General features: G+C 41.1%; 1 protein-coding gene across 1 annotated transcript; it reads left to right on the forward strand.

Moving 5' to 3' along the window:
- The first annotated feature begins 2,712 nt into the window (after nucleotides 1–2,712).
- On the forward strand, nucleotides 2,713–23,601 carry vwf (von Willebrand factor). Its single transcript, XM_065957275.1, has 53 exons — nucleotides 2,713–2,854; nucleotides 2,969–3,020; nucleotides 3,157–3,300; nucleotides 3,474–3,576; nucleotides 3,704–3,912; nucleotides 4,166–4,287; nucleotides 5,219–5,438; nucleotides 5,526–5,648; nucleotides 5,734–5,845; nucleotides 6,131–6,177; nucleotides 6,294–6,430; nucleotides 6,547–6,685; nucleotides 6,894–6,994; nucleotides 7,072–7,267; nucleotides 7,360–7,575; nucleotides 7,869–8,115; nucleotides 8,219–8,313; nucleotides 8,588–8,739; nucleotides 8,874–8,977; nucleotides 9,068–9,206; nucleotides 9,307–9,441; nucleotides 9,792–9,938; nucleotides 10,037–10,177; nucleotides 10,950–11,048; nucleotides 11,144–11,300; nucleotides 12,125–12,292; nucleotides 12,398–12,533; nucleotides 12,663–12,972; nucleotides 13,137–14,292; nucleotides 14,376–14,480; nucleotides 15,591–15,737; nucleotides 15,810–15,953; nucleotides 16,066–16,230; nucleotides 16,450–16,496; nucleotides 16,603–16,780; nucleotides 16,999–17,240; nucleotides 17,335–17,524; nucleotides 17,619–17,960; nucleotides 18,075–18,313; nucleotides 18,468–18,570; nucleotides 18,659–18,730; nucleotides 19,162–19,266; nucleotides 19,421–19,626; nucleotides 19,854–20,003; nucleotides 20,102–20,218; nucleotides 20,381–20,561; nucleotides 20,848–20,888; nucleotides 20,978–21,094; nucleotides 21,418–21,516; nucleotides 22,670–22,798; nucleotides 22,895–22,934; nucleotides 23,026–23,123; nucleotides 23,293–23,601. Exons 1-53 carry the CDS (start codon nucleotides 2,849–2,851, stop codon nucleotides 23,476–23,478), a joined length of 8,556 nt encoding a protein of 2,851 aa, XP_065813347.1. The 5' UTR covers nucleotides 2,713–2,848; the 3' UTR covers nucleotides 23,479–23,601.
- The last annotated feature ends 166 nt before the right edge of the window (nucleotides 23,602–23,767 follow it).

A 23,767-nucleotide genomic window follows, 5' to 3' on the forward strand; every position in this document is an offset into this window, starting at 1 on the left:
CTGTGCGCGCCTGTAGTGGTCCGCCCCCACACATAACGGACCGCAAAGGCAAAGCCTCCTGTAGCTTTTTTTATTTATTTCTTACTAATTGTAACATTTTCTTTTTCACTTTCTGCTCAGCTCTTAATCTTAAAAAAAAAAAGTAGGATAGGCTACTTACAATTCCTGGTTAATAAAACATATTATTATGGGACTTGTCTGTGATGTAATGATTTGTGCCATTCATATTGCTTTTTTTTTTTAGTGTATAATTTCATCACATGGTTAAAAAATATCTCTAGTGCCTTCAAATTAAGATACTACACATTTCTTTACTTTTAAAGGTGACATGTTTTTTTTAAAGCTCAGAGAAAGTTTGGTCAACGCTCAGCTAGTCAGTCTGTACCTCATTGTGGAACAGCACAGCAGTGCACTCAACAGTAGCCTGTTTGGAGCTTTTTGCTCGCAAGTTACTGCAGCACCCTGGGCAGTGCGATGACGTAATTCCCTCAGAATAAGAAAGGCGCGTTCGCGGATTGAATATACTGTACATGAATGAACACGGTGCACGAGCATGGCCCAGGCTAACGAACAGCACACTCGAAGATACATATATACACACACACGCACACACACACACACACACACGCGCGCACACACGCACACACAAACACGACAAAACAAAAATTGACCAACATCTTTTTATTCAAAACAACAACTAGACTGTTAATATATACAGTCTACCCTCTATTGTGGGCCGTTTAAAAGCTCAATAACTTGAATTGAAGCATGTATGGCTACATTGTTTATTATTGCTTTATGGGTTAGATCAGGGGTGGGCAACTGGCGGCCCGGGGGCCACATGCGGCCCCCATCAACCCTCAACGTGGCCCTCAGGTAAATTTTTACATATCAATTAATTGGAAAAATTAAGAAAACAAAATCAAAGCCATCTGGCATGAAATCATGAAAACCAAAAACATAATAATATTTGATCACTGGTATATGTTGAGTTAAATTGGAGATGTAATTGATTTGAATCTTTTTTGTATCCTACAATTTGGCCCTCTGGCAGTGAGAATTAAATTAATGTGGCCCTTGCTGTGACCAAAGTTGCCCATCCCTGGGTTAGATGTAACTCATGAACAACATTTTCACCCTTTAATCCTGAAAAGGCAATATTATGTGGGCTATTTTTCTCTTCTTTTTTTTTTTAAATGTGTTGATATAAATTAGAGACCTGATAAACTGGTAATATTATGAATATATTACTGAATATTAATGAAATATGTATAGCAGATAATCTATTTAAGACCTTGCTAAAGTTTAATTTGTATCTACAAATCCCTACTTTTTTTTATTAAACGGTTAAACATGGCCAAAAATATTAATTTGATGTATTATGGAGAAACCAGCAACTTTTGATAAACTACAAACAAGCTAATACCAAAACATTTTCAAAGTTCTGCACACAGATTGTTTTTTCTCCTCTTCATATGTTGGGAAGAGGTCAGAATGGTTTTCTTGTTAGAATTGTTTCTAGCTGAAATCTAATGACTTTATAATGGTTAATGAAGTAAGTCATGGAATTTTCCAACGTATCTGTCATGAATGGTTGGAAAACAAGGAGAGGTGGACCCAAGTGCAGAATAAACTGAAAGTATTTAATAATCAAAAAAGGCAAACAAAAACTTACTATCAAAATCCGAAACGTAAAAACAAGGAGACACTACTAGACTGACAACTAACATTCGACATACAACAATGAAGTGACACAAAGGGCAAGAAACACAGAGACTAAATAGACATGCTGGTAATCAGACACAGGTGAGACTAATGACACAGGTGAAGACAAATGGAGAGAAACACACAGAGGCAGGACAAGAAACACTGAGGACAACTATGACAAATACATGAAACACTGAAGACACTGTTAAACATCAAGACACACTAGAACAGAGAGGGACACAAAGATTTGAAACACTATAAAGACTAAACTAAGAAACACACAACAAAACACAGAAAAACCAGCAACACTAGAGAAGAGAAATCAAAACATGGAAACCCAAACGCCAAAACACAAAACCAAACAAGACCAAGTCATGACAGTATCTACATCCAACATCCAACTTTTTGCCATATATTTTTACACAATACAGATGTTTAGGTGGTTACAGATATACAATGTTGACACTTTTAAACTAAGTCATAGTTTGTGACATGGACTGGGAAAGTATGTGTGAGGAAATCTTTTTTTTTTCTCTTCTTAATCTGCTATTGTCTTTTTGCCTAATGATTGGCGAAATCTTTCACCTGAGAGTGTTGATCTGTTCACATTCCCAGTGTGCGTCTTGATGTGTGTGTGTGTGTGTGAGACTTTGGTGAAGCTTAGTCATCTGTTTGTGCATGTGACACTGTCAAAGCAGTGCTGTTGCGTGTGATATCTCCAGTGAGAGTGTTATTCACAAGAATTGTTTAGGTTGGCGCCGATACAGATGCGTACGAGTAGACTAATCACTCAGCCCGGCGATCAGTGGGCATATCCTGCTATTGTCCCACTGAGTGTGTTTGATGGTGTCAGTCTTCAGGCACTGAATTGTGGACAGAACGATAGGCTTCCCTTTTCGACAACCTGACAGCGAGGGGGGGAGGCGTTTTAAGAAAAAGCCAATAACAGCTGGGCAGGGTTACGCTCTTTGCTATAAAATAAAGCCTCCAGTGTGATTGAATATCTTTGTGCGCAGCATTGTTTGATACAGGCCATCTGACTGTGTCATTATGCCTTGACTGTCTGTGAAAGTGCAACACTTGGACTCTTTGGGATTGGATTTTGTTTTTTCAACTTTGTGGAGTAACTGAGACTGGAGCCATGAAGGTAAAAAAAAAAAAAAAGGACTGTGCACGGTGCAGATAGTAATGCAGTAAACATCAGAAGATGAATATGGCAAAGGTTGATGGGGTGATAATTGTGAGTATATTTATATTTTAGGTGTCTGTGAGGAGTTATTGGCAAGCAGTCTTGGTTCTCCTTCATCTGACAGGTGAGTGTGACATAAGAGAGAGACAAAGTGTCTTCAAATCTTGAAGTCTACTTTTTGAAGTATTTCATGATAGATCTCCTCAAGTGTTTCTTCTTCAGTCAGTTCCTTAAAGGTTTTATTTGTTGCTTGTATCCAGCTTGCGTTGCAGGTATAACAGGGAGATGCAGCCTGTTTGGAAGTCACCACATTCACACGTTTGACGGGGTTTTATACAAGTTCCCTGGAGACTGCAGCTACCTGCTGGCTGGAGACTGCAACCGTCACTCTGTCACGCTGCTGGGTGAGTCACACTCAAGACACTTCTATAAAAAAAAAAAAAAAATTTCAACAACAATGGTATTGTGTTTTTTGACTGTTTTATTAAAAGGCATTTGAAATAGCCACTCCTTGTTTTCTGTTTCTGTCAGTCAAAGTTTTGTTGTTTTAGTGTATTAATGGTAAAATAATCCACAGGTGATTTTGTTGGGGGCAAAAGAACTGGAGTCACTCTGTTCCTGGGAGATGCCTTTGAGCTGCACCTGTCTGTGGATGGACGTCTCTCACAAGGGGAAAAAAGGTTGGGAAATTAAAATGTTCCAGCAAAAAAAAAAAAAAGTTAAATGATGTCATGGTGAATTATGGTAACAAAAAAATGGTTTTAAATTTTCTAAGATGTTTGATGTGTGTCTCTCTCTCTTTTGTAGTCTGTCTCTGCCCTATGCCTCTAACTCTGTGTTCGCGGGCTCAGAGCTCGGCTATTATAAACTCTGGAGTGAGGAGTTTGGCTTCACTGTAACCATCGATAATGCAGCCAACATCGCCCTGACACTGACCAAACACCATGCCAACCGCACCTGTGGCCTTTGCGGCAACTTCAACTCTGTAACAGACGATGAATATACCGCTCAAGAAGGTAAATCCTGTTTGTAACTGTGTGCGTATGTGGCTAAGGCTGGAAAGTGCAACCAAGGAGAATTCATTAATGCTGTTATCTAGGAAATGATTTGAGTCACCAGCACACAGCAACAGGAAGAGTATCGGGTCAGTGCAGGAAAAGATAAAGAGGTTTAGGAAGCAAGAGAAACAGAGGGTGTATCATGAGATTAAAGAGAAATATTTCAACTGTTTTTTTTGTGTTTTTCATTCTTCTGTGTGTATGCTTTTAGGATTCCAAACAGAGGACAGTTATGACTTTGCAAATTCCTGGGCAGTAAAGGGGGCCGGTCAATCATGTCGACGTGTCTCTATTCCCAGCCACTCCTGTAACAGCACAAAAGAGACATCAGCGGTGAGAACACTTCAAACACACATATTTTGATTTTGATATACTTTAGTAATCCCAGAGGGGAAATTTGGGTTGGACATGCTTCTCACACGCATAGGTCTGAATCACACACATGCACAAACAGGACCTGTGGACATATAGGCCTACTGTGTATATTCACTGTATGTGCAAACATGTATGTTTCATTACATTTTTAAGGTCGTCTCTACATTTTAAGTTTCAGAGCGAACAATATGAAAATGTTTGGAAATGTCTCTTCGTTTTGTTACAAGCAAAAAAAAAAAGCAGCTTGTTCAGTCTCATTGATGATAACAAAGTTTGCAAATAGACTGAAAAAAATGTTTAACAAATCCTAAAAGATTAACTACAGTACGACCTATAGTCTGTTTTTGTTACCTGTGGACTGCTGTTGTCTGGAGTCATCTGTCTCCCTTTCTTCATTTCCTGTCAATTCTCTAAATTCAGTTTTCTAAAAATTGTGTAATTTTGAACATGTTGAGTATACAAGTAATTTTTTTTTTTTTTAATTTTGATTTACCAATAGAACTTTGGGTTTCCATCTTGTTTTTTATATCCTGGCATATGTGTACACTTGCCTTGTTGGTGGGTAGATCAAGAACTCTGCCAGAACATTTTGTACCACCAGAACACCCACATGTGAGAAAACAGCAATAACTACACGTTAGTGTGAAAGTGAATTTCTGAGAATCCGTTATTCGTGATGAACATGAGCTGACAACACATGACAACTCATAAAAAATGAAGAAGGGTTATCAGTCATTTACAGCTGGAGTCTTTGTAATAAAGTTATAGAAACCTTCAATAGAAAATATTACAAGTGAACTCCGGTGTTCAGAACAACAGATTGAAATTAAGTTTTTCCTAAAATAATGGGATTGTCCTTTAAACATTTGTTTCACGTGTGTCTGTGTAGATTTTGTCTAGCTGCAGTGTATTGCAGACCTCCAGTGTGTTTCTGCACTGTGCCCACCTGGTCTCTCCTGAGGCGTTCCTGTTGCTGTGTCAGGAGGAGGCGTGTCAATGTGACCTGAGGGAGAGTGAAGACTGCTACTGTCCAATCCTGTTGGAGTACACTCGCACGTGTCACGCACACGGGATGCTTCTTCATGGCTGGAAGGAGGAGAGCCAGTGCTGTAAGTATGTCAGTGAGTAAAAAGGCAAGTTCAACAATAATTTCATAATACACAAACTTTCATCCATCTCAATGTTTGTGTGGTTAGTCCCCAAATGTCCCATTGGGATGCAGTACAGTGAATGCACCAAGTCCTGCTCTACAACCTGCCACAGTCTCAACATCCAGGAGGTCTGCAAGGAAGAGTGTTCGGATGGCTGTACATGCCCCGGTAACCTCCAAACTCAGTTTGTCTCCTCTTTTTTTGTGGCACTGTTATAGCAGTGGTAACATCATGATGTGTACTTGTGTTTCAGCTGGTAAGGTTTTGGATGGTAATCGTTGTGTGGAGGTATCTCAGTGTTCTTGTGTGCACATGGGGCGACATTTCCCTCCAGGAGCCTCTATCTCTCAGGACTGCAACACCTGGTGAGAGAGCAATAATCATTCAGTAACCTGTATAAATAAAGATAAAGATAAACTTTATTGATCCCCCATGGGGGAAATTTTTGCATGACAGCAGCTCAAGAAAACAGGGGAACAGGAATATAATGATTCAAAATACAAATAGAAGTTAAAAATCAACATATTTACATCAGTTAAATAAAAAAATACAATAATGGAAAATTACACAGTAACTACACTGGAAAGAGTTATTGTTATTAATATGTAAAAATACGCAGATACCCTCTAAATGTTTGTTTTTATCTGCAGTGTGTGCCGTCACGGCTCCTGGGAATGCACCAATGAAGGCTGCCCTGGTGAGAGATATGCACAGTGATAGTCAAAGCACATGAACCACCACTTACACACTCTACTGATAAATACGTCCAGGCTTGATCTTTTCTGTTGTAATGATTTTGCTGTCTGTGTGTAGGCGAGTGCTTGGTGGTTGGCCAGTCACACTTCAAGACCTTTGACAACAAGTTTTTCACCTTCACCGGTCACTGTCAGTATCTGCTTGCTGAAGATTGCACTGACGGCCTTTTTTCTGTCATTATTGAGAATGTACAGGTAAAGGTAGTTTACATGTTCCTTTGACACACAAATTAAATGGGACATTTTTGTGTCATTTTCTTGCCTCTAGCTGCTTTTCTTCTAAGGTATCTCTTGCTGTCGTTGTGTGTTAGTGCGCAGATGATCGGGATGCTGTGTGCACACGCTCGGTAACGCTCAGTTTGCCATCTCTGGAGAACATGACAGTGAAGCTGAAGCACGGAGGAGTTGTCTCTGTCAACAGCATGGACATCCAGACTCCAATGCATCACGGTATGCATCACGGTATCCCACTCTGACACAACAGCAATACATTTAACTTATGTTCTCTCTGACTCTGAGACCTAATGTACATTGAATTTGACATTTTGTGTTTATTATAATCAGCATAATAAGGGAAGGAATTTGTTGTTGTAGCTGTTTCCAAACCACCTTGTATTACATTCAGCTACTCAGTTCCCTGTGTGTGAAAAAATTACAGGTCATCTGCACATTCAGAGATCCGTTCAGTCGTCTGTACGTGTGAAGTTTGGAGACGACCTTCACTTGGACTGGGATGGTCGTGGCCGTGTGCTTTTGAAGGTGAAATAGTTTTAAGGTGTTTTGATGCACGTTAAATGTTTCCAAACAGCTGTACTGAATTCTATCCATCTCCTTAGCTGGGTCCACGGTGGGCAGGTCACACTTGTGGTCTCTGTGGAAACTACAATGGGAACCAAGGTGATGACTTCTTGTCTGGATCCGGTCTAGTCGAGGCGGGACCTCAGGCTTTCGGCCAATTGTGGAGGATTAACGGAGACTGTGAATCCACCCACAGACATGAGAGGGATCCATGTGCTAGTAACCCTAAAAGAGGTACAAACCAATAATGATGAACAAATGAGCACAGCAATGAGCAGAAATCAACCTATTAACCTCCTTTTTTTTTTTTTTTTTTTCACTTTTAGTGCGTTTTGCTGAAGAGGCGTGTTTGGTGATGATGTCAGATGTGTTCAGCGCGTGCCACTTTCTGGTGAACCCTGCACCGTTCCAACGGTTCTGTCGATATGATGTGTGCGCGTGTCTGGACGAGGAGTCGTGCCTCTGCTCGGCTCTGTCTGCCTATGCAGCTGCCTGTGCTGCTAGAGGAGTGCTGCTTAACTGGAGGTCTCCTTCACTCTGCGGTAACTCTCACACCGAACTAAATAACGACTGATCATACACACATATGGAAAAAATGTAGCCTATTTTTAGACATTAAAAAGCACTGTGGAGAAAATGAAGCATTCAAATATAAGATCGAAATGTCTTCTAGTCATGAAAACATGTTTCTTTAAAATGTTTATCATCACGTCTAAATAAACTATAATTGCAAATATAAAAATCTCTTATTTCAAAGGTTTAGTAAATAACTTTTTAGGGATAAAAGATGAGCTCACTGGGATCACTAACCCTCCCTTGATTTTATTTTTTGCAGAGCTGGAGTGCACTGGAGGCCAAGTGTACGAAGCCTGTGGGAGTGTGTGTGATCGGACATGCCGTGCTCTATCAGGGTCCGAGGCCGGCTGCGATGGGGAGAGGGTGTGTGAGGAGGGCTGCTTTTGTCCTGCTGGAAAATACCTGAGCGACTCAGGAGAATGTGTTACGGCTGATATGTGCACCTGCCTGCATGACGGACAGCTTTACCAGCCTAATGATGTCTATGCGGAACACAACAGCATCTGGTCAGTGACTGTGCATATTCTCAAACTGTCTTTATATAACATATTAATATACAGATCACTGTGTTTCATAAACCTGCACTTTTGTGTGTTTTTGTGTGTGCAGCTACTGTGAGAATGGCTCCATGCGCTGTAGCTCCCCTGAAATGAGTAATTTACTGTCTGATCTCTTCTATGACGATGACTTGGCACCATCCAGAGGTACAGTTTTTTTGTATTTCACTGAAGCTTTATTTATGTCAATGTGTTTTGTGTCTTCCACTATCTGTATGGTATCTTTGATGTTACTCATTTGTATTCAGCATATGAGACTTTGCTGCCCAGGTTTGCTTCATATAATTTGCTCATTTCTTTTTTTTCTCTTGGTCAAAAAGTCCTGTTAGTTTTACACCCAATTAAAATGAAACACTTATGTCTTTATTGGATTTTAGTTATATATTGTTTTTTGTTTTTGTTTTTTTGTGTGTGTATGTAGAGCGTCGGTCAGTCAAGTGTCCTCCTCCACTGACCCGAACAGACTGTAATGCAGGAGAGAAAGGCCTTGAATGTGCCAGAACATGCCAAAATCTGGATCTGCCCTGTGTTAGCCTTGCCTGCATCCCTGGCTGCCTCTGTCCACCAGGCACAGTATGTTCCTCTGTATCTCCCTGTGTGTGTGTGTGTGTGTGTGTGTGTGTGTGTGTGTGTGTGTGTGTTCTTTATATTTAAACCACCAAAAGTCTTAAGCAGACAACAATGATTAATCAGCAGATTGATTTCAGGTACGTCACCGTAGAGACTGCATTGCACCGGATCTGTGTCCCTGTTACCATAACAACAGGCCATATGCATCAGGACAGACCATCTCTGTGGACTGCAACACATGGTATAGTGATTGTTTGTGTGTATATGTTTATAGATGAGGGATGGCTCCACTGTGCTTTCTGAGCAGGATTGTTTTTCTATTTGTTTACAGTGTATGTGAAAACAGGAAGTGGCACTGCACAGAAAAGACGTGTGACGGTGTATGCCGCACGGTGGGGGAGGGGCACTACATCAGCTTTGATGGCCTCAAATATTCCTTCCCTGGCCTCTGCCAATATGTCCTGGTCCAGGTAAGAGGCAAAGAGATCCACATAGAGCTCAATGATGAATGAATTCCAGGAAACTCTGTTCATGTTGTGTCTTTTGCTTTCACAATCCTGTACTATAAAGGATATGTGTAATGGAGAAGAAGGGTCATTCAGGGTGCTGGTGGAGAATGAGGCCTGTGGAATTGTTGGACATCGCTGTTCGAAAGCTGTCAGGATCGACTACCAGGGAGGGTTGATTGTATTGCAAGAAGGAGAGGTAAACAAAACCAACTCAGATATGCATATTTAGTCAATGCAATATTGTCAAACATACAATTATTACGTTTTATTTTTTTCTAAATAGTAGAAAAAGTGTTGACTTTTATTTTAAATATGGTTCATCAATTTGAATACTGGAGTAAACAGCGCATTGCCTTCCCATAATGTCTGTATAGAAACCATAAGAAGCATTGTAATCCTTAAAGCAGCAGACTAAATCAGTAAAAACTGAATGTTTTGATTTTCTGCTTTAGAAAGTCTTAGAGTTGACGCAAACTTTTCAAACGGTTCTTGTTATGAGTATTCCTTATTGTTTGTATCCATGGTTGCCACTTTTCTCTCTTACAGGTCAAGATGAAGAAGCCGGTGCGATATGACTCCCAGGTGGAGATTATACGATCTGGTCAGTTTTACACCTTGTTGCTGGGGAAACACATTTCTCTCAGCTGGGACAAGGGGACTCGCCTTCTGGTTCACATGTCATCTAGCTACAGGGTACTGATTTATTCTAACCCCACTTTTGACTGGTTGAACCTTCTTTGTTTACATTAAAAATGTGTTGTTGACAGTGTTTTTTTTTTTTTTATGTGTAGGGGCGAGTGTGTGGACTGTGCGGTAACTTTGATGGTAACGTTAACAATGACTTGATGAGCAGTAACAACCAGCTGGAGGTGGACTCCTTACACTTTGGGAACTCCTGGAAGGTTATTCCCAGCTGTGCTGACGTCACAAAGGTTATTATCTTTTTTTTACTGTCACATCTCTTTCCAAGGAAAATGTTTTGACTATGGAAAATCTGCTTTGGAACTGCTTTCTACCCAATACATTTGTTTGAGGTACATAAACATTTTTTTGGCATAGGGAGTAAAATAAATAATAAACACTCTCTTATTCCATTAAGAAATGTCCTGAAATTAAAAAGTTCAGTTATTTCTCCACGTTGGATCTTCCTTTTTCATCTAAATAAATGCTTATTAAAAACTTTGTTTTAGGGTTAGAGCTAGCCTGTTTAAGCTGTTTTTACATAAGCTAAAGAACTTCTCAAATACATGAATGTAACATGAACAGATAATTGTGGAAAACGTTGTCAACATGGGAACTGTAGTTGATATGTGGCTTAATGAGCTTTGATGATGATATCTGGATCCAGTGCTACAACCTTGTCTCTGGCCCTTTAAGAGACAATTAATGCCCATCATTTTAATATGACTTGCTTAGAGGTTTAAAACATGTTCCAGATCAGTCATCCAAATCTGATTTACCTTGGTCCCTAGCCTACTTATTTACTGTGATGGATTATCTACCTCAGGCAAGTCTGTGCCAGTTCCAAATTATCATCTCAAGTATAAATTCGATTTTGAGGTTGATTTTAATCTTAAAAACATCTCAAAGCCTTTATATGTTTTAGTTTATGTTTTAAAAACCACTGTTATATTTCTAGTATATTATACAGTATATATATAACAGATAAACACTTCATACGTGTGTGTAATCTTGTGTGTTTAGATCCCCCCTCCATGCAGTGACAACATTGTCAAGTTGGTAACAGTGGAGGAGTCATGCCGTGTGATCACTGGTCCACTTTTTAAAGAATGCAACAGCCAGGTGAGTATAATTATACACACACAAGATTATCCCATGGACGCGCATCCATTGTTATGCTCCTGTGTGTTGGTTAACCTGCTCCTGTGTTCCTCCAGGTGGATGCAGAGCCATATGTAGACATGTGTGTGGAGGCTGCATGTTCTTGTCCATCAGTGGGAGACTGTGCATGCTTTTGTGATGTCATCGCAGCTTATGCTAAGGTCTGTTCAGAAAGGGGTGTGTCTATCAGCTGGAGGTCCAATGATCTTTGCCGTGAGTATGAAGAATTCTCCCATTTATCAGTCTGACTAAACAAGACTGAACTAATGCGGTTAACAGTGTCTTCTAAACGTTCAAAATGAGGAACAGAGCAAAAAGTATGAAAATGATAACATACATATTTCAACACTACACTTGTTCATTGTTTTTGTTATCTTACATTTGACCTTAACTGATAATTATTTTCATATAATTGCTAGGGCTGTCAAAGTATAACATTTTTTATTTTTTTCACAATTAATTCTTGAATTTCAATAGTGTATCACAATTAATCTCTAATGTAATGGCATGTTTGAAATTCCATTATTTTGCATTTAAAAATATAAATGTTCGATTTTTATTTGGCATTTTTGTACCATCTTAAGCTGAGAGTACTTTACTTGTTTTTTTAATTTAAATCTGCTTTTAGAAAAAAAAAAAAAAAGTAAGGACCTTCCAGTAACTGAAGGTTACGACATTAACTAAATCACAGAAACAAGGAACTGATTACAGATCAAAAACGAAATGAAAATAACAAAAGGAAACATGGAAAGTGATTGTTTGATTTCATAAGGGGGCGGCTGTGGCTCAGTTGGTGAAGTCGGTCCTCCCTCAAATGGAAGGTTGGGGGTTCAATCACTAGCTTTGAGTAGTCAGAAGACCAGAAAAGCGCTTTACAAGCTCAAGTCCATTAATCATGAGCATGCGGGCTACAGCCACTGTACATGGGGCGCCCGCAAACTAACTGCTTGACCACCAGTGGCCCCAAAAATCATTTTTATAAAAAAAAAAAAAAAAAATTAAAAACTTCTGTTATTTAATGTAATTTTCTTCCTTAGCCATAAGCTGTGAGGAGCTGAACCCCAGGAGTCCAGGTGTAGGGGAAGAGTTGTGCCAGTGGAGGTATAATACCTGTGGTCCAACCTGTCCAAAAACTTGCCAGCATCCGGAGCCCCTCCACTGTTCACTCACATGTGTGGAAGGTTGCCATGCCTACTGTCCCCCAGGTGCCAAAAAATAATGATGGACATACAGCATTTACAAATTAAAAAATACATTCACATAAGAAAAAAATAGTGGAGCTGAGTTCCACCTTTGCCTAATTGTCATAGGTCAACTCTTGGATGAAGTGGCGATGCGTTGCGTCGAGCCCTCTCAGTGTCAAGTGTGTATCCATGAGGGTCAGAGAATCTCCCACGGGAACAAGGTCATCCTGAACCACGAGGACCCTGAGCACTGCAAGATATGGTAATACTACACGAGAGCGCCAAGACACATAGCTGTGTTTTCTCATTTCTTAATAATAATAATAATAATAATAATAATAATAATCTGGTTCTTTGCACTGTTCAAGATGCATTTTTTTCTGTTTTGAAGTCACTGTGACAACAACACCCTGAGCTGTGAAGTTTGTACCTCCCGCACGGTGTTCACCACTCCCAAGCCAACATCTGCATATGAAACTTTCACAACCCTGCCCTTCACTACGTTGATGCCCGAGGGCACATGTGACCGCGCCATGGATCTGGCGTTCCTGCTGGATGGTTCAGAAGGTCTGAGCGAAGATGAATTTCAAGCAACCAAAGAGTTTATACTGGGAATCATTGAGCGATTCCGCATGGGCTCAGCTCATACCCGAGCCACAGTGCTGCTCTACCACTCCGGGGTCAAAACATATGATCTGCAGGTAGATTATTGTATTTTATACACATTCCATTAGCAGAGTGTGAATTCTACCATGAATATTCAGCTTTGCATTGAGCAATGGGATGTAACAAATATAGCTCCACATAAGCTGCTTCATGTCATGTCATACTTGCCTCTGCATTTCTCTCTCATTTTTGCCTGCAGGTTCAGAAGTGGCTCTTTAAGAAGGCTGTGCGTGACCTGCACTACACAGGAGGAGATGTAGCTTTCTTGGATGAGGCTGTCAAGTATCTCGTCTTGAACATCTATGATAAGAACAAGCGTGAGCATGCTGGCCGAGTGGCCATCATCTTGACAGCCAGCCCAAACCCCCGCCATATCCGTTCCATGCTCAGTAGGCTCCGTAAAGCGTCCATCACCACCCTGACAGTGGCATTGGGTCCAGAGGTAAACATGGGGCAGATCAATGATATCACAAAGGTCAACCCAGATAACAGGGCCTATGTGCTCAGCAGCACAGGTGAGCTGCCTGACCGTCTGTTGGAGCTGACAGATTACCTGTGCACATTGGGACTGGAGCCTGAGGTGGTGACTCCTCCAACACCTAAAACCACTCCAGGAAGGGCTCATAAGATAACCACCACCACGACCTCAGCTCCTCGTCTGGAGCCCAACCCCACACAGCACCTCCTCAATGCCCCTACATCCACATCACCCTCGGGCCAACCACTCATCCCCACGTCCTCTCCCTCCTCTCCAGCAGCAGATGTCACATTTATTGTGGAGGGCTCGAAGTCAGTTGGCGAAGGCAACTTTAACAAGTCGCTCGCCTTCTTGGAGGAAGTTATATCACAGCTATCGGAGGAGAAGGAGTCAATACGCATCACTGTGATCCAGTACTCGGCGACAGTAACTGTGGAGATCAGACGGTGGGAGCTCAAGCGACAGAGGACTCTGCTGCTGCAGAGACTGAGGGAGATTCGTTGGAGAGGTGGAAGCAAAACAAACACGGGCGCAGCTTTCACGACAACATTTCAAGAAATAACTACTGGCCAGCCTCCAAGCAGCCCCACTCCTCCTCAGCTGGTCTTCCTGGTGACAGAAAACCCTCCGACTGACACAGTGATACGCCCACCATCTACGAAATTCCACACGCACGTGTATCCCATTGGTGTTGGGAAAAAAGTAAGCGATACTGACTTGTTTCAGTTCAGCTCCCCTCAAAACCCGATCCTGGTTGATGACTACAGCCAACTGACAACTCTGGTTCACCGTGTAGTAAACATTACACGGACCACAGTCAGGTTCCCAATACTGCCTCCCCTGGTCCTCCCAACACACTCCAGTCTGCCACCCTCAGGTACAGCAGTCACACTTAGTTCAGTCATATAGGCTACAGAGAGTCCTTGTCCTGTATTTATACTTGAGTGTGTCTCTGCACAGTTCCGTGTAAGAAGCCTGTGGATGTGTTGTTCCTGGTGAAGGCTGGAAAACAATTAGAGGACATGAAGACTTTTGTCAAATCTTTCATCAACAACGCTGACATCGGTAGGTGTTACCAATCCCCTTTTTTAATGTTAACTGTATTTCACTAATGTGTGTCATTATTTAATCTAACTCCATTCAATTTGTCACAACGATAATTCAAAATTCTGACATTGTTTTTATTTTTAATTTAAGGGACAGAAAGAAGTGAGAAAGGAGGGTCCATTTATTTATTAAACATAACTTTTGAGTTCATAAAGAGGGAGTGGTACTTAACTGAATGCCTTACAGAGTAAATACAGGTTTTTAGGCAATTTGTTGAATTTTTTCTTGTCTATTTTGTCACCTAATGTTTTCTTGTCATTTATTATGAAAGTAATAAGGCAAAGCAAGTGGATTTATAAAGGACCATGAATACATAAAGCAAGTGCTTACCAGACTTTAAAAAAACTACAACAGTAAGGACATTAAAATACAAAATATATGAAAATAAACTCAATTTGGGCAATTAATGATAAGACATATGCTCCGTGCATCTGCAAGTTTAATTGTTTTGCTTGTTTATTTGGATCCGTATTCTTCTTGGGGTCTGAAGTTTACAATGTGACAATACAATTTACACATTCATATTATTTACTGTACATATACACATTACACACATATTTACACTACACAAACATTACACAACATATAGCAAATTTACAATAACTACAAATAATCAAAACAAATGACATGAATGAACAAATGTTTAAGTGCTCTGAAGACACTGACTTCAGAGTCTTACCTTCCCAACAGAAACAGAATCACAAACTTGCCTCAATCTATTTTTTTTTTTTAAATAAAAATTCAGCCTAGAACATCTTTTGGCTTTTGGATTTTGGCTCACAGTTTGCTCAGTCTGTATCTGACACAAACCTACATTTCCCCCGGAAACCCACACCAGAGGTGCTGTGGTGTTGAAATCCCTCCCACGGCCTTCAACATATGAATAACATATCACACTTAAAAACATCAAATTGATCAACTTAAAAACTAATTAACAAAATACCAAAATAGCATCTTTTCTCTGAGTCTAAAATATAATATCAAAGTTTAAGATTATTTTTTTATAGAAAAACTATACAATGATGTTCAGATAAATTATTTTAACTCAACACTTGTTGCTATGTGCAGGGCTGAGTGGCACTCAGGTGGCTGTTGTTCAGTATGGAGACACAAACACAGCAGAGCTCACCTGGAAGGATGCACAGAGCCAGTCCCGTCTTCTGAAGCTTGTGGAGAGCATCCAAATGAGGACAACTACTTCTGCCCCCACACTAGGTAGGCTAATGGATTAACAAACTTGTTCACATGCATTTGCCAATGCTCAATGCTCTGTCTCTCTGTCCGCAGGCTCTGCCCTCCGATTCGCTGTGAAGACTGCTATCTCGCCAGTCAGCGGTGGACGAGTTGGTGTAGCTAAGGTAGTGGTGATGCTGGCGACTGATAAATCAGCTGACGATGTCCAAGAAGCAGCTAATGAAGCGCTGGCAGCAGGTTAGTCAGGTCGCAGATGTTACCGTTTAGATTGAAAACAAACTCATTTGAAATTCAGTAGTTTCTGTTTCATGTTTTATGCAGTTTCTCATATAAAGGTTTCTTTACTCAGGTGTGTCAGTGTTTCCCATCGGGGTGGGTCCAGGCTACGACAGAGGTGAACTTGGCATACTGGGTCACCACGGCAACCAAGACAACACTCTGCATTTGAACAGCGTGGATCAGTTACGGATGTTGCTTAATTTGGATCGTGGTTACATGGAGAGAATCTGCAGAGGTGCTTGCAGACACATACAAACACACACACACACACACACACACACACACACACACACACACACACACACACACACACACACACACACACACACGGTTTGGTTGTTTCCATGCAAAAATAATAAAAAATGTGCCTCATTATAATTTCTATATTTTATACAAGACATTTTATCAGTGTAAATGATAGAAATATAATTAGTTATTTGCTTTGGTTTCCCAGCTGGGCCACCAGGACTGTGTGTTGATGATAACGGAAATGAGAGAAAGGTGAGTGACGTCAGCTGAGGTTTGAAACATCTCACACCGGAACAGTGACCTTTTTTTTTTTAAAGAATGAAACATGACTTCAAACCGACTTGTGGCTGTCTTTCAGCCTGGTGAGTCTTGGCTGCTGGAGGACGGCTGCCACTCTCTCTTGTGCCACCCGGGTGGGTCTGTGACTCTACAGAACCACAAAGTCAGCTGTGACAGACTGGAGCCGCCGGCCTGCAGACACAACATGCCTCCTGTCAGAGTTCAGGAGACCTGTGGCTGCCACTGGGAATGCCCTTGTATGTACATCAAAAGGATCAAATAGCTCTTGCAGTTTCTAGCACCACATTTTAACATGGCTATACTGAGTGCACACCAGTTTCAATTTGAACAATGAAGCTTGCGTTCCTGGCTATTTATAGTGAGTGTTAATGGATCAAATGACTCTGGATGCCTGTGCGTGTGTGATGTGTGTGTGTGTGTACGTGTGTGTGTGTGTGCGCTCATGTATTCACAGGCATGTGTATGGGAAGCTCAACCAATCATGTGGTGAGATTTGATGGCTCGGCTCTCAGGCTGGATGGAGAGGGTTTGTGCTCCTACACACTTCTCACTGTCAGCAGAGGCATCGATGAAAGATCAGAGGTCAAACTCCACAGTGGACCCTGTCAAGGCTCGGAGAATTACAATCAGGTCTGCATGAAGGCCATGGAGGTTATCCACGGACCACATACACTGCTGCTGAAGGATGACATGACGGTGCGCTGCTGTTCCCTACACTGACACTAAGATTGATCGTAATGTGTTTGCTATAAGCAGTTATTTACTAATGTTGTGTGTGTTTGTTGAGAAGGCTGTAATTAGTAAAGAAGAGCTTGCACTGCCATGGCGGTACGCTGGCCTGGAGCTGGTGCGTTATGGAGGGGTGATGCTGCAGCTTAAATCAGACCACGGCTACGTTCTGACTTTCACGCCTCAGAGCAATGAGTTCACCATCACACTGCTCAGCTCCTCCACCACTAGCCAGTTTTCTGGCCTCTGCGGTAAACCAAATACAGACACTTTTATCTTAAACCTGTAATGTAAGTAAGCCGACTGTCTTCTTTGACCGCTGTGTTCTCTGTCTTTTTCTACCAGGGGCCTGTGAGGAAGAGAAATTTGATGTCCTGTCTTTACGTGATGGCAACACCACCACCAATCAACAAGCCTTTATCTCAGAATGGACTGTGGCCGCAAATGAGGGCATGTGCCTGCCGAAACGGAGGGCAGTGTGTCTGTCTGGAGCGTCCATGGGATGTCAGGCCTTACGATCGGAGGTGTTCGAACCGTGCCACGCGCACATTCCTGTGCAGGTGTTCCTCGCCAAGTGTGAGGAGCAGGCATGTGAGGAGTCGGATGTGTGTGAGCTCATTTCTGCCTACGCAAACCTTTGTAGACAGAGAGGTGTGTGTGTGGACTGGAGGAGCCCCCACCTCTGCCGTAAGTCTGTTTTTGATGTGTGTGTGTGTGTGTGTGTGTGTGTGTGTGTTTCATATACATTAGTAACACCCATTCAGGGATGTTTAAACTTTGATCCTGATCTGTGCGTTACAGCTTTACGTTGCCCCAGCTCCATGGAGTATGAAGCGTGTCGCACAGGATGTGTGGATGACTGTGGTAGCATACAGACGTTGCCAGGTGACTGGTCGGTTGCTAGGGGTAACGAGTCCTCCTGTATGGACACACCTACTGAGGGTTGCTTCTGTACCGGTGGGATGGTTTCGCATCATGGTCAGTGTGTATCACCAGAGGCATGCAGGCAGTGTGTAGACCATCATGGACACACATATAAGGTGAGACGTATTAAAGGAAAAGAAAGCTAGGACGTAATTACAAATCCAAACCAAATAAACCTATAGCACCTATGGGACCACTATAAAATTGTAATGTGATTGCCACCTAGTGGTTACCGCAATAAAAATAATCACATTTTATTTGTTTTCACAGTTTATGCAGAGCTGGGTACCAGATGAGAACCCATGTTTGATCTGCATGTGTTTAGACCAACAGCACATTAACTGCACTGCCAGGCCATGCAATGATGTCAAAGGCAAGCGCCTCACACCATTATGTCGATTTGTAGAGTTAAATTGCGTGTGCACAATTTCTTAACGAACGATCTGTCCATATGTGTTTAGCTCCTTTGTGTGGACCTTGTGAGACCTTGAAAGAGAAGAGGCCGTCCAAGTGCTGCCCAGAATATGAATGTGGTAGGTGCAACCTTTTTTTTTTTTTTTTTAAGGTCCAGTATGACAGCTGCCTCTTAAAACCACAGGGGGGAAGATCATATCTTTTTGTGTTAACTGTATAATGATTGTGTGTGTGTGTGTGTGTGTGTGTGTGTGTGTGTGTGTGTGTGTGTGTGTGTGTGTGTGTGTGTGTGTGTGTGTATGTGTGTGTGTGTGTGTGTGTGTGTGTGTGTGTGAATGGTGTAAGTACAACTAGGTCTTATTTCCAATTAGGAAAAGATAATGAAAGGGTTGTCCCGAACAGAATAACAAAACTTCTTTTATCATGAAAAAAGACATAAAGTTGAGTTATCTCCATATATGTATATTCAGCTCTGTTTTTTTTTATCATTATCTTGCTTCACAGAGTGAATAACTTATCTTGTTATACATATAACTTTTTCACTTTCAAGTGTGTGATCTGGAGAGTTGTGACCGGCCTGAGGTGCCCCGATGTGAAGATGGACAGACTTTGGTCCTTAAAAACCCTGGGGAATGTCAGCCTGTATATGACTGTGGTAAGACATTTACACGTTCTGTGTGGCACACACACACACACACACACACACACACACACACACACACACACACACACACAAATAGAATATAGCTTACAACTAACTATGTGATATCTTTCTGCACGTTTTTTTCTTCATCTCTTTTTCCTACTAGTCTGCAAAAAAGAAGAGTGTGTTCCTCAAGCGCGCCCTGCTTGTCCAGCCCACCGCCTTTTGTCAGTGAAAAAAACAAAGTGCTGTGATGTGTTTGAATGTGCGTGCAATTGCAAAAACACCGCTCAAACCTGCCCAGTTGGGTTCATCACTTCCTCTTCCACTAACGACTGCGGATGCACAGAAACCGACTGCCTGCCAGATGAGGCAAGTGTTACTTTTAAGAGGCATCATTGTATTTACTGGGACAAAGATATTTACATGTGTTAAGATTGGGACTGTGTTAAAAGCAATAAAGTGTTGACAAGAATATATTTGTAGATATAAAACAGACACAATCTTGGGAATTTAACTAAAAAAAGGCAGTTAAAAAAGTTCTATCCAATTCTGTAATTGTCTAAACTAATGCAATAACTATGTGTGTGCCTCTCCAGGTGTGTGTAGTTGGTGGTGTGGTTCATCCAGTTGGGAGTAAATGGGACGCAGGGTGTGAGAAGTGCAGTTGCACCCAGATCAAGGACAAAGACACTTTGCTGCACATTGCTCAGTGTACTCCGCCTGTGTGTGATCGAACCTGCCCTCGAGTGAGACATACACACACACATACAACTCACAACAAATATAGAAGATTTGTCATTTCGCTTCTATAAACGTTGACTTTGTTTTTCTTCCTCATGTGCAGGGCAGCACTTACACTGTGTCAAAGGATCAATGCTGTGGAAAGTGCACACCAACAAGCTGTGTGGAGTCAAAGGGAGTGATGCGGGGAGACACACTGAGAGGGGAAAAACTCAGACAAGTATGTGTTTAGAGAAATCATACATCTCAACTATTGATATGAATCCTGCTTTAGCTATAGCTTTTCAGCTGGCACTGCTGTACGGCAAATTTGATAATGTGGATGCATTTGTTTCCCTCCTCTCATACCCTATTATAATCTCATCTCTTTGTCTGTTTACAGGTTGGAGAGGTTTGGCAGTCTCCAGGAGATAAATGTTTGCTAAATCAATGCTTGAAAGTGAACGATGAGGTGTTCATCTCTGAAAGAAATGTCAGCTGTCCTCTTATGGACACGCCATCTTGCCCTCTGGGAACGCAGTTGCAATGCGACCTCCAGGATTGCTGCCCCCGCTGCCGCTGCGGTTAATACACACACACACACACAGTTACACAAACGTAATATACACCAAAAGCCTAGATTAAATATGAGTGAATCATCATCCACCATCCTAACTCCTCTCACTTTCCCTTCATTCATATCTAAAACACAATGTTTTAAAGAGCAAAAGATGCAGTTACAGTGTCTTTCCAGTAGATGGCTCTGTCATATTAAGTACAGTCAGTTATCCTGACCTAACCTTAGAGAGTTTCTGTCTTTAATTACTGTTTAATCTGAAAATAATTTGTGTTTTTTTTCCCCCTCTGTAGCTAATATGGATGCCTGTGTCCTCAACCACACGGTGATAGGAGTAAGTCAAGCAGAATTGCAAGTACTCTTTCATTTTAAACTGTTGAACTGAGCTTTCAGTGCAACATATTGATGTTTGTGTTTCTTCAGGCAGGGGAGACGCTGATGGTGGATTTGTGTACATACTGTGAGTGTATGGTGGAGGCCGGTGCTGTGAGGAAATACACACTGTCCTGCAGAAGAACCAGGTGTCCCACATGCCCAATGGTAACCAACGTCCCAACATCGTTTACTGTCATCACCTGTTATCCTTTGTCATCCCCATCAGCATCAGCATGACTAACCAAAAACATTCAAACTCTCATCATTTTCATCAATGACTGTCTAATGCACTATAGACATTTGCTTCTTGCTCATCTTCAAATTGTGGCCACATTGTTTTCTTTGATCGACTCCAATCACAGAGGTAAGTAGTAAATGATTCCTTTCCCCAAAGACAGAATTCTCATTTTCTTCGCTTTTACAATAACGTCTTTCTGATCTCTTTCTGCATGACCTCGCACATTTATGATAAAATGTAATGTTTTCAGGGATACACTCTGCATGAAGAAGAAGGTTCCTGCTGTGGACAATGTGTTCCCACAGCATGCGTACTTCAAAGGCCCGATGGAGAAATGTTCAGTGTGCAGGTAGGTGCTATACATTCAATACAATGCAAAGGTAAAGACCCCCCCCCCACACACACACACACACACACAAATCAGAACTAATCTAGCCTACTGTTAGAAGAATAAATCCTAACAATGATGATGTAAAATTCAAATGTATTTTTATGCAGTATTCTTGTCTTGTTGTATTATTATACAATATCATTATTACCATACTATCAAATACTGTGATATACTACTGTACTGTACTATACTACTGTACTGTACTGTACTATACTATACTACTGTACTGCACTGTACTCTACTGTACTATACTACACTACTATACCGTACTGTACTATACCACTGTACTGTACTGCACTGTACTATACTACTATACTATACTACACTACTGTACAGTACTGTACTATACCATACTACTGTGCTGTACTATACTACTATACTGTACTATACTACTGCACTGTACTATACTACTATACTGTACTGCACTATACTACAGTACTGCACTATACTACAGTACTGTACTATACTACTATACTGTATTGTACTATACTACTGCACTGTACTATACACTACTATACTGTACTGTACTGTACTGTACTGTACTGTACTATACTATACTATACTACACTACTGTACTGTACTGTACTATACTATACAATACTATACTACTGTACTGTACTATGTAACATGTATTACCGTATCATAAAACTATACTATGCATATATTACTATATATACTGTACAAGTTTGTTGATTATTATTTAATGCATCACTTCACTGTTCTTTTGCACTCTGCTATATCCCACTGTACTAAACTACAGAACACTATAGTGCACTATTCTATTCTCAATTATTCTTTATGATACAATACATTCATAACCTGTGCTATGCAGCACTAGAATATACTGTACTATAAGATGCTCACTAAACTACATCACTGTACTTTACTGTAATATTTACAATTCGATACCTTTGGGACATTTAACACAGTCAGCAAAGGAGGACACTTCCTAAAAGACATGGCCTGAATTTCCTGATATGGATCAATACAGGATTGAATTGTTCCTTTCAATTGATCTGGTTCAATTTAAATTGAGAGGGAACCGTTTTTTTTTTAAGTAGCAGATGTAGACATGATTATTGTTAATAAGTGTGTGCCTTTCTTTCTTAAGGTGAACACTACGACTGAGGATGGTTGCAACCAGTATACCTGTAGTGTAAACAGTAAAGGAGCTCTGGTTCTGATGACCAAAGTAATCGTCTGCCCTCCTTTTAATCGCCAAGCGTGTCTGGATCAGGGGGTACGACTGCTGCTTGGACTAATTTACAGTATTCACACACCTTCATCATCTCTGTATCTGTCCACTTTTTAATCGCTCTGTCCTTTTTGTTTCAAGGGGAAAGTCAGCAAGATTGGAACAACCTGCTGTGAGATGTGTAAGTACAGAAGTGCCAATCTGCAGATGGTCATCTATTTTTAAAAAACCTAGATGCTGGGATTTTAATTAGAGCGTGTGCGTGTGTGAAGGTACAGAGCCAGAGTGTCGAAAGACAGTGGGAATGCTTAAAACAATCCAAGTGGATGATTGCCAATCAGAGCATCCAATAGAAATGCACTACTGTGAGGTAAGAGACTACAAGTACACACAGAGACACACATTCACATATTTAAGAATAATAAATACTTTATTCTATCGAGGATAAGCCTAAAAACTAAAATGAAATTATAACCTTGTCACTCACTTTTACACCTTTGTGTGTTCCCTGTTGTGCCCTCCATCTGTCCGTCTGTCAGGGCAAATGTCGCAGTAAGTCCATGTACTCCCTGGAGAGATCTGCTGTGGAGCAGGAGTGTGTGTGTTGTGCTGCCGTGGAGACGGAGCCTCTCAGGGTTCCTGTACTGTGTGCCAATGGTACCCAAAGCCACCACACTGTCCTGTCTGTCACAGCATGTGACTGTCTATCCAAACACTGCACCTAAAGAGAGGGAGAGGGAGAGGGAGAGAGTCTATAAACTTTTCTATGTGTATACAAGTAACATGTGCTCATATAAAACAAAAACAAAACAATAGCACAAATAAGAATAAAACAAATCTATCCATTTGTTATGACTCTTTGTGTCTGTTTGTTTGTCTGTTTGTAATAAGAACATTCCTCCTTAAGTGCACACGTTTTTATAAAATAAAGATTAAGATTAAGATTTACTTTATTGATCCCCGCAAAGGGAAATTTCTGTTTTTAACACTCTGTAAGTCATGCAACACACACAT

This window comes from Labrus bergylta, chromosome 7 (genome assembly GCF_963930695.1).
Source record: "Labrus bergylta chromosome 7, fLabBer1.1, whole genome shotgun sequence".
Lineage (NCBI taxonomy): Eukaryota > Metazoa > Chordata > Actinopteri > Labriformes > Labridae > Labrus > Labrus bergylta.

Excerpts from the sequence above, each read along its gene's own strand:
- vwf (XM_065957275.1), top strand. Across the intron at positions 3,913-4,165 it reads TGAATATACCGCTCAAGAAG|GATTCCAAACAGAGGACAGT; the intron begins GTAAATCCTGTT and ends GTATGCTTTTAG. Across the intron at positions 18,731-19,161 it reads CTGCCCAGAATATGAATGTG|TGTGTGATCTGGAGAGTTGT; the intron begins GTAGGTGCAACC and ends TTCACTTTCAAG.